Source organism: Mixophyes fleayi, chromosome 2 (genome assembly GCF_038048845.1).
Source record: "Mixophyes fleayi isolate aMixFle1 chromosome 2, aMixFle1.hap1, whole genome shotgun sequence".
Lineage (NCBI taxonomy): Eukaryota > Metazoa > Chordata > Amphibia > Anura > Limnodynastidae > Mixophyes > Mixophyes fleayi.
In genome coordinates this window covers 462444-480724 of record NC_134403.1, presented here as the reverse complement: position 1 = coordinate 480724, position 18281 = coordinate 462444, and the positions used below count along the sequence as shown (strand labels likewise).

General features: G+C 39.7%; 1 protein-coding gene across 7 annotated transcripts in view; it reads right to left on the bottom strand.

Annotated features, from left to right (window-relative positions):
* GHITM (growth hormone inducible transmembrane protein) overlaps positions 1-10705 on the bottom strand; it is a 44187-nt gene extending 33482 nt beyond the window's left edge. The window contains exons 1-4 of one of the 7 annotated variants that reach the window (XM_075198303.1): positions 10648-10705; positions 8084-8105; positions 5283-5401; positions 2749-2851 (exon numbers count right to left, since the gene is read on the bottom strand). In XM_075198303.1, coding sequence (XP_075054404.1) covers positions 2749-2851; positions 5283-5390 — 211 coding nt within the window. In that variant the 5' untranslated portion in view covers positions 5391-5401; positions 8084-8105; positions 10648-10705. The other 6 variants (XM_075198306.1, XM_075198307.1, XM_075198304.1 and 3 more) reach the window with 6 other exon arrangements.
* Positions 10706-18281: the final 7576 nt, after the last annotated feature.

Genomic DNA, 18281 nt, shown 5'->3' with positions numbered 1-18281 from the left:
CTAATATTCATTCTTACCTGTATTAAGCTGTGGTAATCAAAATAAGTAGAGCAGACATTGAAATAGAATTATCTTTATAAGAACTGGGTTCAAATTGGAATGAACCTTGTATGATAATGAAGGTAGCGTATTAAATGATTACAATATTAGCATTAATAAAATATTTGCCATCATTGGCCCTTTGTGCTTTCAGACTAGCACAGTAAGAAGCACCCAAAATAGTTACCCTTGTACAGCTTGTCATGTTACATAGTTAATAAAACCAAAAAACCACGACAGGTTTGTTAAGTTCAGCCATTCATGAATTACAATTTATTATTATCGTAGATTTGTAAAGCAATTGAGTGCAATAATTTTCTTAACTAAATTCATAATGGGAATATAATATTATTACTTTATAGACTCAGAGAGAGGTTGGTGGTCTAATTAATTGTTTTGAATTCTTGGTTTCCATATACACACGACATATTGGCAGGAAACCTATTATCATGGCACTAGTGCCATTATATGTTATAGTTGAGTTCGAATCCTGTGCCCTTATTTCCTCTGGGTGCTCCGATTTCCTCTCACACTCCAAAAACATACTAATAGGTTAATTGGCTTCTATTAAATTGACCTTAGTCTGCGTGTGTGTTTGTGTGTTAGGGAATTTAGACTGTAAGCTCCAACGGGGCAGAGACTGATGTTAATAAAATCTCTGTACAGCACTGTGAAAGTAGTGGTGCTATATAAATAGCTGCTGGTGAAGGGATTGTTGGGGTTAATGGTTCTTTAATAATTTAATTAATGGCTTTGGATGAAGTTCTCCTTTAAATTCTTTATAAAGTATCTCCCTTCTATGTGTAGTAGAGGGTTTTTTTTTCCATAATGTTCTATCCAGAAATATGCAGAAGGCTGCAAGACCACTTTCATCCCTTTACATCTAATTAATGCTGCTTAAGCAAACGAGTATTATCAACATTATTTCACCACAGAAGGGTTTCCTGACAAAAAAAAAGACACTTATTTGAAATATTTTCAGGCTTCCACAGTGGAAATCTACAGGATCCCAAAGCAAGGATGCAACAGTGAGCCCTAGGGCAACCGTGAGCTACATTTCGATCTTTCACCGGCAGCCCCCAGCTCCTTCTTGATTGTCAAATTTGTTATAACATAAAACAATTTCTCTTAACCTATGGCCCCATTGTACGTCTGATTTGGGCCTCAAGACGATAAAGTCTAAATATAGATGATATAATGACGGAACATAAATATAAGGGCTAAAAACAATGTTGTATAAAAACCAATGACAGACTATAGTGAGCCAAACTTGCTGCTCTAAGCGGCTACCACCTATTAAGTTGCAAGTACAGAAAAATAAAAACTAGCTCAATATACTATATATACACACTGTACATATGGCTCAATATACTGGTATAAAGTAACAAAGTGAACAACGAATAATAATAATGCAATTTGTTAAAACATGAAAAAAAATACTTACCTCATTGAAATCAACGCTTAAAAATCATTAATAGACCATAATGCAAATCGTTGCCTGGGATAGAAAATCTCAATGTTATATAATTATGTTTATTGACAGAAGTGAAAGGTCATAAATCACTGAAATAGTATCGATTTTCTATTAAATTCTTATTTTGAGATGATTAGTGGAACTTTATACGATGTCCAGTGAGGTTGGATTGAATGATGATCGTGGAAATAATAGACAGGGAAAAAAAAAAAAGACAAAAAAAGCAGCAGCGCTGAGAGACTGAAGACTCGGAACGGAGCAGCAATATTACAGCACTGAGCTGATGAACTGAGAGGGTGCATTAAGTAACATTAGCAGATCCATGTGAGCAGTCATACAGGACTCCATCTATAACACTGACCCCGAGAACAGCTGCACATAAACAAAGGCTCCCGTTTTCATTAGGTCACTAAATAAGCTCATATGACTCCACAGTGTCTCTCAGATCTTGGTGCAGATATACAAACTCCACGTAAGAGTCCACATTTAAAGCTGAGCTTCCCAAGATGATCAAAACATTTTGCTTGAATTTCTGATATGTTCCTTTATCCAAACGATAATATCTTTTGCGGACAACGTCTAACCAACAGTGTCGCAGCCAGTGGTATGAGAGGACTTGTGTGTATATCTCCTATAAATACCCATTCAATTAAGAATCACTCACATTGCATGAAAAACCTTAATGGTCATCAATAAAAGATTTTTATACACAATATAATCAAATCCCAACAATATATTAATGTTCACTGTGTTAATACATATCATTAGTCCAAAGTAACAATGAAAAATACACAAAGAAACAAATATAATTAGTGCCATCCAGGTCCAATTAGAACTTCTTAGAACAACAATATGCAAAAATTGATGAACAACATACTTGAAGATCTGATTAAACTTAAAAAAACTCATCCATTTCTTATTTCCCCACCTCGGATTCAAACTCATAACCTCCACGTTTATTTGTCTGTCTGACTTTTATTTCCACTATCATAATTCCACACTGGACATCTAACAAGTGCCACTAATCATCTCAAAATATGAATTTAATAGAAAATCAATACTATTTCAGTGATTTCCCAGTAATGCAGCTGACATAACCTCTCTTCACACTCCAAATTTAACATAATTTTAAGCTCCTCTGATAATATATCAGAGGGCACTCACTTTTGTTTCATTTATATTCTGAATATTAAAAACACAAAAGCACAAAGAGTCAGTTCAACAATATTACTTACAACGGGCTGCTGTTCCCATTGATGGCTCAAACGCTGCTTTCTTAATCTCTTCACCCGCTGTCTTAATGCGGCGAAATCCATAATTCGTTTTTGTGGCATATTTCTATTTCACCAAAACAGACCAGTATCAGAAAACATTAGGGATTAATAGTTAGAACCATTCTGTAATTGAGAACAGGCACTGAATACTCATTAGCCCTGCCGATTAAGTTTTCTAATGAAGTCAGGTCATTATGAATATGCACCTCGACATCTACCCAACAAGAGGATCAAGTGACTTGAACGGTTATGGAGAATATTGTAGTAAAGTACTAAATGATAACCAAAGTTTGTTCTTTTGGTTTGAAATTTTACGTGAAATTGCAGATATATTTCAAGCTGCATTATTCTACACTAAGTAGGTACTACTTGGGAATGAAGACGGAAGCAAGGACTAGACTACATCACCTTCACGTGCCTAATGTACGACTTCCTGCTGAGCAAAAACCGCATTTTTGTACTTTTTGTTAAATGCATTTCTCAATTCCATTTAATTTTGGGGAACCATGGCATCCAGAGGCCAGTGCTGGACATGAGCCCCTGAGTCCCCTCTACAACCCCTAACCAAGTGCTGCTCAGTAAAAAACTAACAAAGCCCAAAGTATAGGGCAAAAGGAAAGAACCAGAGAAACTCGCTTTCCACAAAAAGAATATTAAACTATTTAACCGAACCAATAAACCGCCAAGCACAAAGGGTGGGAGCGCAGTGTCCCTCCCTAACCCTAATGGTGTCCGAACCTTCAGCTTAGTAAGGGCCCCTTCTTCCAAGGCTTGGCTCAGCCGCATTTTAGCTTAGATGCTTACAGCACCGATATATAGGTGAAGGGAAACCTGATATACCTCGGAGGAAAAGTTGTCCATCTATATGAATCATGTGACTAAGCTAAGGTTGGACTCACATACTGTACGGCCTTGAACAGAGAGGTCATAACCGCCATGACTTTGGCATATATTCTGGGAGCCATAGCCCATCTGAAAGGATCGGCTCTGAATGGAAATGGAGGTCTCTTATTGTGAATCTGAAGTGGATGCTCCTCTCAGATCAGGATGTTAAGGTCGGCATCCTGTATGTCCATGGAAGCAAAAAAAAGTTGTTCTTCTCAATGCCACCAATTGCTAACCATAGGGACTCCATCTTGAAGAGCAGTAAATTTTTGGAGGAAATTCCCAGATTGCAGTATCCTCAGCCAGCTAGGGATAAACTACTGGTAAACTCCGCTGAACTTGGAATTTTTTTTAATCAGGTTTAGACAAAGGTTCCCCTAAGATCTCGGATTATTGATAAGAAGGGATATAAATAGTGTACTTTTTCTTTGCTTTAAAAAGGGAAACATCTGCAAAAGTATAATCCTCTGAATCAGTCTGTCTGGAGTCCAGATGGTAAATTTATCAAGCTGTGGGGCTTAAAAAAAAGTGGAGATCTTTCGAAAAGAAACCAATCAGATTCTAGTTATCATTCATTCAGTACATTTTACAAAATGACAACTAGAATCTGATTGGTTGCTATAGGCAACATCTCCACTTTTTCAAACCCAAAAAAAACAGAATACTATTTAAAACCACTACCAAAAGAAAGTCATATATATATATTATATCTACTGTATACAAAAATTAACTCTGAAATTATAACAAAATAAAAATGTCACTTGTCACTTTACGTTACATTGTCACTTAACCAGCATATAGCAAAATACTGATATGGGGTCTCGTTATGAAGCTACAAAGTGCCCTGGTCATTAAAGGATTACTAGAAGTGGAGTGCTATTCTTTATAGCAGTTACAGCCCCCGCCTTAATAAATAAAAATTACAGAGGAAAAAAAGTTTATTTGCTTTACTTCAACACAGATAGGTCACAAAACAAATAGTATTCCATTAAGAAACAAAAAACATGCTTGCTACATTTTTTATGACCCCATTTCTAAGGCAGGGCTAGACAAATAACAGTTGCTGTGGCAGTGTGGAGACAGGGGTATACAGGCCGGTGTGCAACAATGCGCGAGGGGGGGGGGGGGGGGGGAGGACCCGCTGGGGTGCAACAATGCCCGAGGGGGGGAGGACCCGCTGGGGTGCAACAATGCCCGAGGGGGGAGGACCCGCTGGGGTGCAACAATGCCCGAGGGGGGGGAGGACCCGCTGGGGTGCAACAATGCCCGAGGGGGGGAGGACCCGCTGGGGTGCAACAATGCCCGAGGGGGGGAGGACCCGCTGGGGTGCAACAATGCCCGAGGGGGGGAGGACCCGCTGGGGTGCAACAATGCCCGAGGGGGGAGGACCCGCTGGAGTGCAACAATGCCCGAGGGGGGGAGGACCCGCTGGGGTGCAACAATGCCCGAGGGGGGGAGGACCCGCTGGGGTGCAACAATGCCCGAGGGGGGGAGGACCCGCTGGGGTGCAACAATGCCCGAGGGGGGGAGGACCCGCTGGGGTGCAACAATGCGCGAGGGGGGGAGACCCGCTGTGGTGCAACAATGCGTGGGGGCACATAAAGCCTTACCTTGTTAGGCTGCAAGAGCCATTGCTTAGGTTTCAGTGTGGTATTCCTTAGCGCTGTACGGACAAGTGTGGGAGCACCACTAAGCCATGCCAGCCTCGCTGCAAACATCCTTTCTATTTCTGTAAATACAGAGGCTTGAAAATCAACCTGCCATCAACTACCGGTGACAGTAGTTTTTAGCATAGAACAATTATATTCCATTTAAAAAATATTACTGTTCTACATGTTAGAAGATATCCCAGCAATAAACGCCTAAGAAGCCCATCATTGTGGATGAAAAAGTGAGCCCATGACTTTATTTGCTCATGTAGTAAAACCCCTTGTACAGCCTTTTAAACCCAAAATAAAGTATAACAGTTCTAAGGACCTGGTTCTACTTATACTATTAGTTTGGGAACCTAAGAGCCATGACTCATAAACATGAATGATGTCATGGGCCACTTGCTGCACCCTCTATATATGTATTACACCCCCTACAGGCTGACAGAACAAGTTAATGGAGGACAAGGAGCATGAGGTAAATGGTATCAGCCACCGAGACCACTTAGTAAATAACCATAATAATAATATAACAGACATACAGTATAATACAGACTCACAGTAAAATACAGTATAATACAGGATATAACACAGACTCACAGTATAACACAGACTCACAGTATAACACAGACTCACAGTATAACACAGACTTACAGGATAACACAGGATAACACAGACTTACAGTATAACACAGACTTACAGGATAACACGATAACACAGACTTACAGTATAATACAGGATAACACAGACTTACAGTATAACACATACTTACAGTATAACACAGGATATAACACATACTTACAGGATATAACACATACTTACAGTATAACACAGGATATAACACAGGATATAACACAGTATAACACATACTTACAGTATAACACAGGATAACACAGTATAACACAGGATATAACACATACTTACAGTATAACACAGGATAATACAGGATATAACACATACTTACAGTATAACACAGGATAACACAGGATATAACACAGACTCACAGGATAATACAGTATAATACAGGATAACACATACTTACAGGATAATACAGTATAATACAGGATAACACATACTTACAGGATAATACAGTATAATACAGGATAACACATACTTACAGGATAATACAGTATAATACAGGATAACACATACTTACAGGATAATACAGTATAATACAGGATAACACATACTTACAGGATAATACAGTATAACACAGGATATAACACAGACTCACAGTATAACACAGGATATAACACAGACTCACAGTATAACACAGGATATAACACAGGATATAACACATACTTACAGTATAATACAGGATATAACACATACTTACAGGATAATACAGTATAATACAGGATATAACACAGACTCACAGTATAACACAGGATATAACACAGACTTACAGTATAACACAGGATATAACACAGGATAACACATACTTACAGGATAACACAGGATAACACAGGATAACACATACTTACAGGATAATACAGGATATAACACATACTTACAGGATAATACAGTATAATACAGGATATAACACATACTTACAGGATAATACAGTATAATACAGGATATAACACAGACTCACAGTATAACACAGGATATAACACAGACTTACAGTATAACACAGGATAACACAGGATATAACACAGGATAACACATACTTACAGTATAATACAGGATAACACAGGATATAACACAGGATAACACAGGATAACACAGGATAACACAGGATAACACATACTTACAGGATAACACAGGATAACACAGGATAATACAGTATAACACATACTTACAGGATAACACATACTTACAGTATAATACAGTATAACACAGGATATAACACATACTTACAGTATAACACAGGATAATACAGGATATAACACATACTTACAGGATAACACAGGATAATACAGTATAACACATACTTACAGGATAACACTGACTTACAGTATAATACAGTATAATACAGGATATAACACATACTTACAGTATAACACAGGATAATACAGGATATAACACATACTTACAGTATAATACAGTATAACACAGGATATAACACATACTTACAGTATAACACAGGATAATACAGGATATAACACATACTTACAGTATAACACATACTTACAGGATAACACATACTTACAGTATAATACAGTATAACACAGGATATAACACATACTTACAGTATAACACAGGATATAACACATACTTACAGTATAACACAGGATATAACACATACTTACAGTATAACACAGGATAATACAGGATATAACACAGACTTACAGGATAATACAGGATAATACAGGATATAACACATACTTACAGGATAATACAGGATATAACACATACTTACAGGATAACACAGGATAATACAGGATATAACACATACTTACAGTATAATACAGTATAACACAGGATATAACACATACTTACAGTATAACACAGGATATAACACATACTTACAGTATAACACAGGATAATACAGGATATAACACATACTTACAGGATAATACAGGATAATACAGGATATAACACATACTTACAGGATAACACAGGATATAACACATACTTACAGTATAACACAGGATAATACAGGATATAACACAGACTTACAGGATAATACAGTATAATACAGGATATAACACATACTTACAGGATAATACAGGATATAACACATACTTACAGGATAATACAGTATAATACAGGATATAACACATACTTACAGGATAATACAGTATATAACACATACTTACAGGATAATACAGGATAATACAGGATATAACACATACTTACAGGATAACACAGGATATAACACATACTTACAGTATAACACAGGATAATACAGGATATAACACATACTTACAGGATAATACAGGATATAACACATACTTACAGGATAATACAGTATAATACAGGATATAACACATACTTACAGGATAATACAGGATAATACAGGATATAACACATACTTACAGGATAACACAGGATATAACACATACTTACAGGATAATACAGGATAATACAGGATATAACACATACTTACAGGATAACACAGGATATAACACATACTTACAGGATAACACAGGATAACACAGGATAACACAGGATAATACAGGATATAACACATACTTACAGGATAACACATACTTACAGTATAATACAGTATAACACAGGATATAACACATACTTACAGGATAACACAGGATATAACACATACTTACAGTATAACACAGGATAATACAGGATATAACACATACTTACAGGATAACACATACTTACAGTATAATACAGTATAACACAGGATATAACACATACTTACAGTATAACACAGGATAATACAGGATATAACACATACTTACAGGATAACACAGGATATAACACATACTTACAGGATAACACAGGATATAACACATACTTACAGTATAACACAGGATAATACAGGATATAACACATACTTACAGGATAACACAGGATATAACACATACTTACAGGATAACACAGGATATAACACATACTTACAGTATAATACAGTATAACACAGGATATAACACATACTTACAGTATAACACAGGATAATACAGGATATAACACATACTTACAGGATAACACAGGATATAACACATACTTACAGTATAACACAGGATATAACACATACTTACAGTATAACACAGGATAATACAGGATATAAACACATACTTACAGGATAACACAGGATATAACACATACTTACAGGATAACACAGGATATAACACATACTTACAGTATAATACAGTATAACACAGGATATAACACATACTTACAGTATAACACAGGATAATACAGGATATAACACATACTTACAGGATAACACAGGATATAACACATACTTACAGGATAACACAGGATATAACACATACTTACAGTATAACACAGGATAACACAGTATAACACAGGATAATACAGGATATAACACATACTTACAGGATAACACAGGATATAACACATACTTACAGTATAACACAGGATAACACAGGATAACACAGGATAACACAGGATAATACAGGATAATACAGGATATAACACATACTTACAGGATAACACATACTTACAGTATAATACAGTATAACACAGGATATAACACATACTTACAGGATAACACAGGATATAACACATACTGTACAGTATAACACAGGATAACACAGGATATAACACATACTTACAGTATAACACAGGATAACACAGGATATAACACATACTTACAGGATAATACAGGATAATACAGGATATAACACATACTTACAGGATAACACAGGATAACACAGGATAACACAGGATAATACAGGATATAACACATACTTACAGGATAACACATACTTACAGTATAATACAGTATAACACAGGATATAACACATACTTACAGTATAACACAGGATAATACAGGATATAACACATACTTACAGTATAACACAGGATAATACAGGATATAACACATACTTACAGGATAACACAGGATATAACACATACTTACAGGATAACACAGGATAACACAGGATAATACAGTATAACACATACTTACAGGATAACACATACTTACAGGATAACACAGGATAACACAGGATATAACACATATTTACAGTATAACACAGGATAATACAGGATATAACACATACTTACAGGATAACACAGGATATAACACAGACTTACAGTATAACACAGGATAATACAGGATATAACACATACTTACAGTATAATACAGTATAATACAGGATATAACACATACTTACAGTATAACACAGGATAATACAGGATATAACACATACTTACAGTATAACACAGGATAATACAGGATATAACACATACTTACAGTATAACACAGGATAATACAGGATATAACACATACTTACAGTATAACACAGGATAATACAGGATATAACACATACTTACAGTATAATACAGTATAATACAGGATATAACACATACTTACAGTATAACACAGGATAACACAGGATATAACACATACTTACAGTATAACACAGGATAATACAGGATATAACACATACTTACAGGATAACACAGGATATAACACATACTTACAGTATAACACAGGATAATACAGGATATAACACATACTTACAGGATAACACAGGATATAACACATACTTACAGTATAACACAGGATAATACAGGATATAACACATACTTACAGGATAACACAGGATATAACACATACTTACAGTATAACACAGGATAATACAGGATATAACACATACTTACAGGATAACACAGGATATAACACATACTTACAGTATAACACAGGATAATACAGGATATAACACAGACTCACAGGACACAACTCTCTGCGACACCAGCAACGCTCTCTCTGATGTAACAGACAACCTGACAGGTGCACGACGGAAATGTGGTTCTCTGTCTCCTGATAGGCCGCACGGAAGAGAGCCGAACACACGTGACGAACTACAACTCCCAGAAGCGTGTGCGGTCCTCCGTGAAGGACACAGCGCTATGATGTGTGACCGGGACACAGCATTATATTATTATTACATGAGGCTCATGTGGGTGACGTCAGTTACATTGGGGCCTCAACATCAGCGGTTGCCACTAAATCCCCTTCACCACAGGTACCTGTGGCCCCCGCTGGCCGGTCATGTATGGGAAGGGGCTCTAGCCATATGTAGGTACCTGGTACAATGACTGTAGGGGAAGGGGCTTTAGCCATCTGTAGGTACCTGGTACAATGACTGTAGGGGAAGGGGCTTTAGCCATCTGTAGGTACCTGGTACAATGACTGTAGGGGAAGGGGCTCTAGCCATCTGTAGGTACCTGGTACAATGACTGTAGGGGAAGGGGCTTTAGCCATCTGTAGGTACCTGGTACAATGACTGTAGGGGAAGGGGCTCTAGCCATCTGTAGGTACCTGGTACAATGACTGTAGGGGAAGGGGCTTTAGCCATCTGTAGGTACCTGGTACAATGACTGTAGGGGAATAGGATTTAGCCATCTGTAGGTACCTGATACAATGACTGTAGGGGAAGGGGCTTTAGCCATCTGTAGGTACCTGGTACAATGACTGTAGGGGAAGGGGCTCTAGCCATCTGTAGGTACCTGGTACAATGACTGTAGGGGAAGGGGCTCTAGCCATCTGTAGGTACCTGGTACAATGACTGTAGGGGAAGGGCTTTAGCCATCTGTAGGTACCTGGTACAATGACTGTAGGGGAAGGGGCTTTAGCCATATGTAGGTACCTGGTACAATGACTGTAGGGGAAGGGGCTCTAGCCATCTGTAGGTACCTGGTACAATGACTGTAGGGGAAGGGGCTCTAGCCATCTGTAGGTACCTGGTACAATGACTGTAGGGGAAGGGGCTTTAGCCATCTGTAGGTACCTGATACAATGACTGTAGGGGAAGGGGCTCTAGCCATCTGTAGGTACCTGGTACAATGACTGTAGGGGAAGGGGCTTTAGCCATCTGTAGGTACCTGATACAATGACTGTAGGGGAAGGGGCTTTAGCCATCTGTAGGTACCTGGTACAATGACTGTAGGGGAAGGGGCTCTAGCCATCTGTAGGTACCTGGTACAATGACTGTAGGGGAAGGGGCTTTAGCCATCTGTAGGTACCTGGTACAATGACTGTAGGGGAAGGGGGCTCTAGCCATATGTAGGTACCTGGTACAATGACTGTAGGGGAAGGGGCTCTAGCCATCTGTAGGTACCTGATACAATGACTGTAGGGGAAGGGGCTCTAGCCATCTGTAGGTACCTGGTACAATGACTGTAGGGGAAGGGGCTCTAGCCATATGTAGGTACCTGGTACAATGACTGTAGGGGAAGGGGCTCTAGCCATCTGTAGGTACCTGGTACAATGACTGTAGGGGAAGGGGCTCTAGCCATCTGTAGGTACCTGGTACAATGACTGTAGGGGAAGGGGCTCTAGCCATCTGTAGGTACCTGGTACAATGACTGTAGGGGAAGGGGCTTTAGCCATCTGTAGGTACCTGGTACAATGACTGTAGGGGAAGGGGCTTTAGCCATCTGTAGGTACCTGGTACAATGACTGTAGGGGAAGGGGCTTTAGCCATCTGTAGGTACCTGGTACAATGACTGTAGGGGAAGGGCTTTAGCCATCTGTAGGTACCTGGTACAATGACTGTAGGGGAAGGGCTTTAGCCATCTGTAGGTACCTGGTACAATGACTGTAGGGGAAGGGGCTCTAGCCATCTGTAGGTACCTGGTACAATGACTGTAGGGGAAGGGGCTTTAAGCCATCTGTAGGTACCTGGTACAATGACTGTAGGGGAAAGGGGCTCTAGCCATATGTAGGTACCTGGTACAATGACTGTAGGGGAAGGGGCTTTAGCCATCTGTAGGTACCTGGTACAATGACTGTAGGGGAAGGGGCTCTAGCCATCTGTAGGTACCTGGTACAATGACTGTAGGGGAAGGGGCTCTAGCCATCTGTAGGTACCTGGTACAATGACTGTAGGGGAAGGGGCTTTAGCCATCTGTAGGTACCTGGTACAATGACTAGGGGAAGGGGCTCTAGCCATCTGTAGGTACCTGGTACAATGACTGTAGGGGAAGGGGCTTTAGCCATATGTAGGTACCTGGTACAATGACTGTAGGGGAAGGGGCTCTAGCCATCTGTAGGTACCTGGTACAATGACTGTAGGGGAAGGGGCTCTAGCCATATGTAGGTACCTGGTACAATGACTGTAGGGGAAGGGGCTTTAGCCATCTGTAGGTACCTGGTACAATGACTGTAGGGGAAGGGGCTCTAGCCATCTGTAGGTACCTGGTACAATGACTGTAGGGGAAGGGGCTCTAGCCATCTGTAGGTACCTGGTACAATGACTGTAGGGGAAGGGGCTCTAGCCATCTGTAGGTACCTGGTACAATGACTGTAGGGGAAGGGGCTTTAGCCATCTGTAGGTACCTGGTACAATGACTGTAGGGGAATAGGATTTAGCCATCTGTAGGTACCTGGTACAATGACTGTAGGGGAAGGGGCTTTAGCCATCTGTAGGTACCTGGTACAATGACTGTAGGGGAAGGGGCTTTAGCCATATGTAGGTACCTGGTACAATGACTGTAGGGGAAGGGGCTTTAGCCATATGTAGGTACCTGGTACAATGACTGTAGGGGAAGGGGCTTTAGCCATCTGTAGGTACCTGGTACAATGACTGTAGGGGAAGGGGCTTTAGCCATCTGTAGGTACCTGGTACAATGACTGTAGGGGAATAGGATTTAGCCGGCTCTTAGCCACACTTGTACTGTCTTATATTACTGAGATTGTTTTTGGTGATGGTATCAGTACTAAATAACAAGAAAATGGATAGTATAATATGTGAATTTTGTTTTAAATTTGTTTCCAAATCACCCGAAAAAAATAATATTTATTTAGCCATTTATTTTTTATTGATAAAATGTACTTATTGGGACAACCTTTTAAGAGTTAATTTATCTTGTGGTTACTCATTACTGATCCATATGGATGTTTAGAGATTGAAAAACAAGATAATTTTAGAGTGAGAAATAGAGAAACTGAAGATACAGGGTCATAAATTGGAAGTAACAGCAAGAAATGCAAACTGAAAGGTCAACTCAAAGTAAAGGATAATGTGTAGATATTAGCCCATGAGAAAAGTTATTTACAATTATTATTCTATGCTAGAACCTTAATGCACATTAGCATGCATTAGATATATATGAAGAGCCCCCTTTCCCCCTCGCTATTCACAGAACTTGTTTTCACTAGCAGACAATTATAGTTGCCAGCTCATTTGTTTGGTGTTACTTAGTATTCTCTATGCCTGGTGTATATAGATTTGCTTACAGTAGTTGACTATTATACTTGTATGCTTTGTAGTGGAAGCTTTAGGTTGTTTTAATCATACTTGCCCACTCTCCCGGATTGTCTGGGAGACTCCCTAATTCTGCATAGATCTCCCGGGTTGGTTTTCCCGCATCCTGCCACTTCCTAGTGAAGTGGGCAGGATGGGGTCCTCTATGATGTGAGTCACAGCAAACTGCGTAATGTAGGCTTTGCCACCTGGGTCATATTAACGTGGTTGCGTAAATGTATCGTTGGGGGCGGTACCAAAATGACAGGATTCCCTGCCTCCCATCCCTCCACGATATGTTCATATTTTAGTGTTAGCATTTTAAGTTGAAAAGTACTTGGATATACCCATGGTGTATATTTTACTCAAGGGATACATTACTAACCACGATGTGTCTGGTGACTCCCCAGTCATTGGCTCCTGTCCATGTACTACGATACCGCATCCCTATCCTTAATCCTACTGGAACCATACTGTCGAAGTCAGTAAAATTAGATAAAGTCATTTCAATTAATATCGAGCAAACTTGGTTGTCTTTGTCTCAAAAGATGCATATTGCACGCTACGGCGTAGAAGGGCCTACGCAGCCGTAACACGTGGCAACGGCGGTTTTTACACATTTACACACATTCGCACCAATGCACATCTTTGTAAATAGTACACATTAATTATAGTCACAACACATAGTTATTTATGTCGAAATATAGTAGTGTTTATGTGTAATATTATAAGTTATATGCATATTAGTAATACATATAGTACAGGTTCAAGGAAATGTCTCATGTGTGGTATCATATTGATCCTCTTCAGCAGCTGTCCGGTGCATTCGGCGAAAAGATCGCACATTGCATACGCTAGTTATTGATGTTAGAGAATAAACCTTTAATATGATGCAGACTATAATATGCTAATGGACTGGTTGTAAATGGAGTTTGGCGGGAAGAATAGAGCACATCCTCTGGAGAGATGACCCCCACCTTTGGATTCCTTAGATTGAACCAGCCTATGATCTACAACCCCCTGGACCTTCCTGAAGCCTGGACCAATAGAAGCAAGCCACACCATCTGCATTGTTTTACTGTATTTCTGTTTGCATATAAGCAGGAGCCTTTCATCTAGTGTTGAGACATCTTGTCCACAGACTTCAGGACTGAATGCACTGGATCCAGAGCGTCTGCGATAAGTAATGGCTGTACTTACTATTATTTCGCTTGAATTATTCTGCTACAATTTTGAGAATAAATATTTGTGCGTTGGAAACACAAATCGAGATTTGACAATCGTTATTGGATAGCGACAAAACGCGCATAACAATTTGGGGGCTTGCAGCGGAGGTTTCGTTGCCGGACGATACGCAAGACCAACGGATTTTGGTTCCGCAACAAAGGGTGGAGACGCGTCATATACGGGTAAGAACGCAATGTGTTCAAAACCTGAATTTTACTCTGTTGTGAAACCGAATGTCCGTTTTGCATAATCTGAAGGTGCGCTAACTAGAATCAAGGGACAAAAGAGAAAACTTTCTTTTTATTGTCATATTGCGTTTTAATATATTGTATTGCTTAGCGTATGTGTACTTCCTGCCTAGCGTATGCAAACTTCCGGTAGATTTTCCACGTGGTTACACAATCGTTTTGATAGTTGTTATACATGCATAGTATAATCACTTGTTAAAAACTCTGGGACATTATTACTATTGTTGGGAACTTTGATTTTCTGCGCAGAAAAGGTGTATGTCGTGTGTGATTTGGTGACTTTAAATACACTGAGGTTGTGATCTATTGTTGAATAGAGTGTCAGTTGCTGTCTGACGAGGCAGGTGCCCAACTGGTGTACGGTATTCAAGGCAGGTATACTGGTGGCGGAAACAGAGCAAGTTTTCGTGACGTGCGCCCAAGAGTAAATGCATCGTTTACTGATAACTAGTATCTTTAAGCGTTGCGATCGGACCGCGCGGCAAGGAAAGCCGTGTTCGTGACTTGGGAGCACGGGGAGGAATTAAGTTGGTAAGGCTGGTAATTCACTTTACCGGATGCTGCCAGCTGTAATAAACTCAGCAGATTTTGTTGGAGAGTCAGAGGTAATCGAGGAGCTGATAACCCTTTAGTCCGCATTTCTGTATTTCTGTATTAGGGGTCCTTGTTTATGACGAGAGGAAGCGAGTGGACGCGGCTTGTAGCAAATGCGTCCACAGGCCGGTAAAATATCTCTAGTGGTAGATTGCGGGTGGCAGAGTGTTGAAAGTAGTGGCAGGATATTGTGATATTTCTGGAACCCTATTTTGTGGCAGGATATTGTGATATTCCTGGAACCCTATTTTGTGGCAGGATATTGTGATATTCCTGGAACCCTATTTTGTGGCAGGATATTGTGATATTTCTGGAACCCTATTGTTCAGCATGGGTGCTAAGCAGACGCTAGAGATGGCTGAGGTACTGCCTAAGGAAGGGCCTAATGGTTCAGCGAGGTTTCTCATGTGTAAGAAGTATGGTGCATACGCAATTGCGTTTTGCAACACGTGGGTAAAAAATGACCAAGGATTGTGTTAGGCCTTTCCCAACAATAGGGAGTTTTAATGCAGAGGTACTGAATAACGTAAAAGATAAAGTGTGGTTGATTAAGTCAACGAAAGTAAGAAATCAACATAATGATTGTTTGAAATTGTGGAAAATGGAAGGCAACACGCAGCAGGGAAGCAAGTGCACAGCGGAAGTAGGCATGGCGAAAAGCGCGCGCACAACGGCAGTAGCCGTTGACAAGCATGGCAGACGCAGCGCAAGCGCGCCACCGCCACCCTATGTGGCGGGAGGTGTAAGTACAGCCATTATTAAAAATGAAAAAAAGGAAATTGCCAAGTTATATCCTGTTTTAAGTCAGTTTAAAGCAAGTGTTTCTGAAGAAGAGGATGAACCCACTGTAATTTCAGCCATTGCCCATGCTGTTAATATGCTAGAGGTTCAGCGTAAGTATGGAAAGGAGGCAATGGCTGAGATAGGTGAGAGTAGTGTGACCTCTAGGAGAGATAACATCCAAAGTACTGAAGTAGTTAATCCTGAAGATAGTGAACCAGTGGGTACGTATCCTGTCCGCACAATATCAGTTCCCAATGGGAAAGCGGATAAGGATGGTGTAGTTCCTTTAAGAAATGTTACAATGTATTGTCCTTGGACTAGATGAGAATTACGTTCCATTATGACTGAATTCCCAGATCCTAGAAAAGAGTTGGCTAAGTGTCAGAAATTTGTTAAAGACTTAGGAAATGCCCACGAACCAACCAATAAGGATTGGCATGTAGTGTTGAGGGCATGTCTTCCTCCCAATACTAACGTACAAAAATTTATTAAAGATGTTCGTTGGAGGAAGACGATACCTTGACAGATGAGGTGAATCAAGAGAATATAGAACAAATTGTCAAACATTTAGCCATCTATTTTCCTGTTGTAGTAAATTGGAGATTTTCACCATAAAACAAAAAGATAGTGAAACTGCAGCAGATTATTTTGCTAGAGCTCTTGCATCAATGACACAGTTTACTGGGATATCAGATATAAGGGAGAACCCACATCATAGGGAAGTAGCTGTAACGGTACTGATGGATGGTTTAAAGGAAAGCCTAAAGACAAGAGTACAAACCTCAACCCCTGGTTGGAGAGGCAGCACGGTAGATTCTCTTAGAGAGATTGCCGTGGAACAGGACAAAAATATTTTTAGTAAGAGGGAAGAGAAGAGTGATAGGTTGATGGCGGTGAGTATACAAGCGTTAGAGGGAATACACACACGACCACCAGTATATAACCCACATGAAAGGAAACCTAGAATGTTGAGATGTTATAATTGCAAAGAAGAAGGACATATAAGGAAAGATTGTAGAAAGGGAAGGTACAATCCTAATGGAGGGTCACATAGATATCCTCCAAGGAGGAATTCACATAGACAAGAAGACTCATACCTGCCCGCACATGTTATAGCAGCAAATGCTACGCGGGAAAGCGATAGTCAGCTCTAGGGGTCAGGTCATACCTGTAGTCTACAGCCAGTGAGGTTAACTGAGAGTCTGAGAGAAGAACCAACAATGATAGTTGACATAGCTGGTAGGAAACAAACTTTTCTT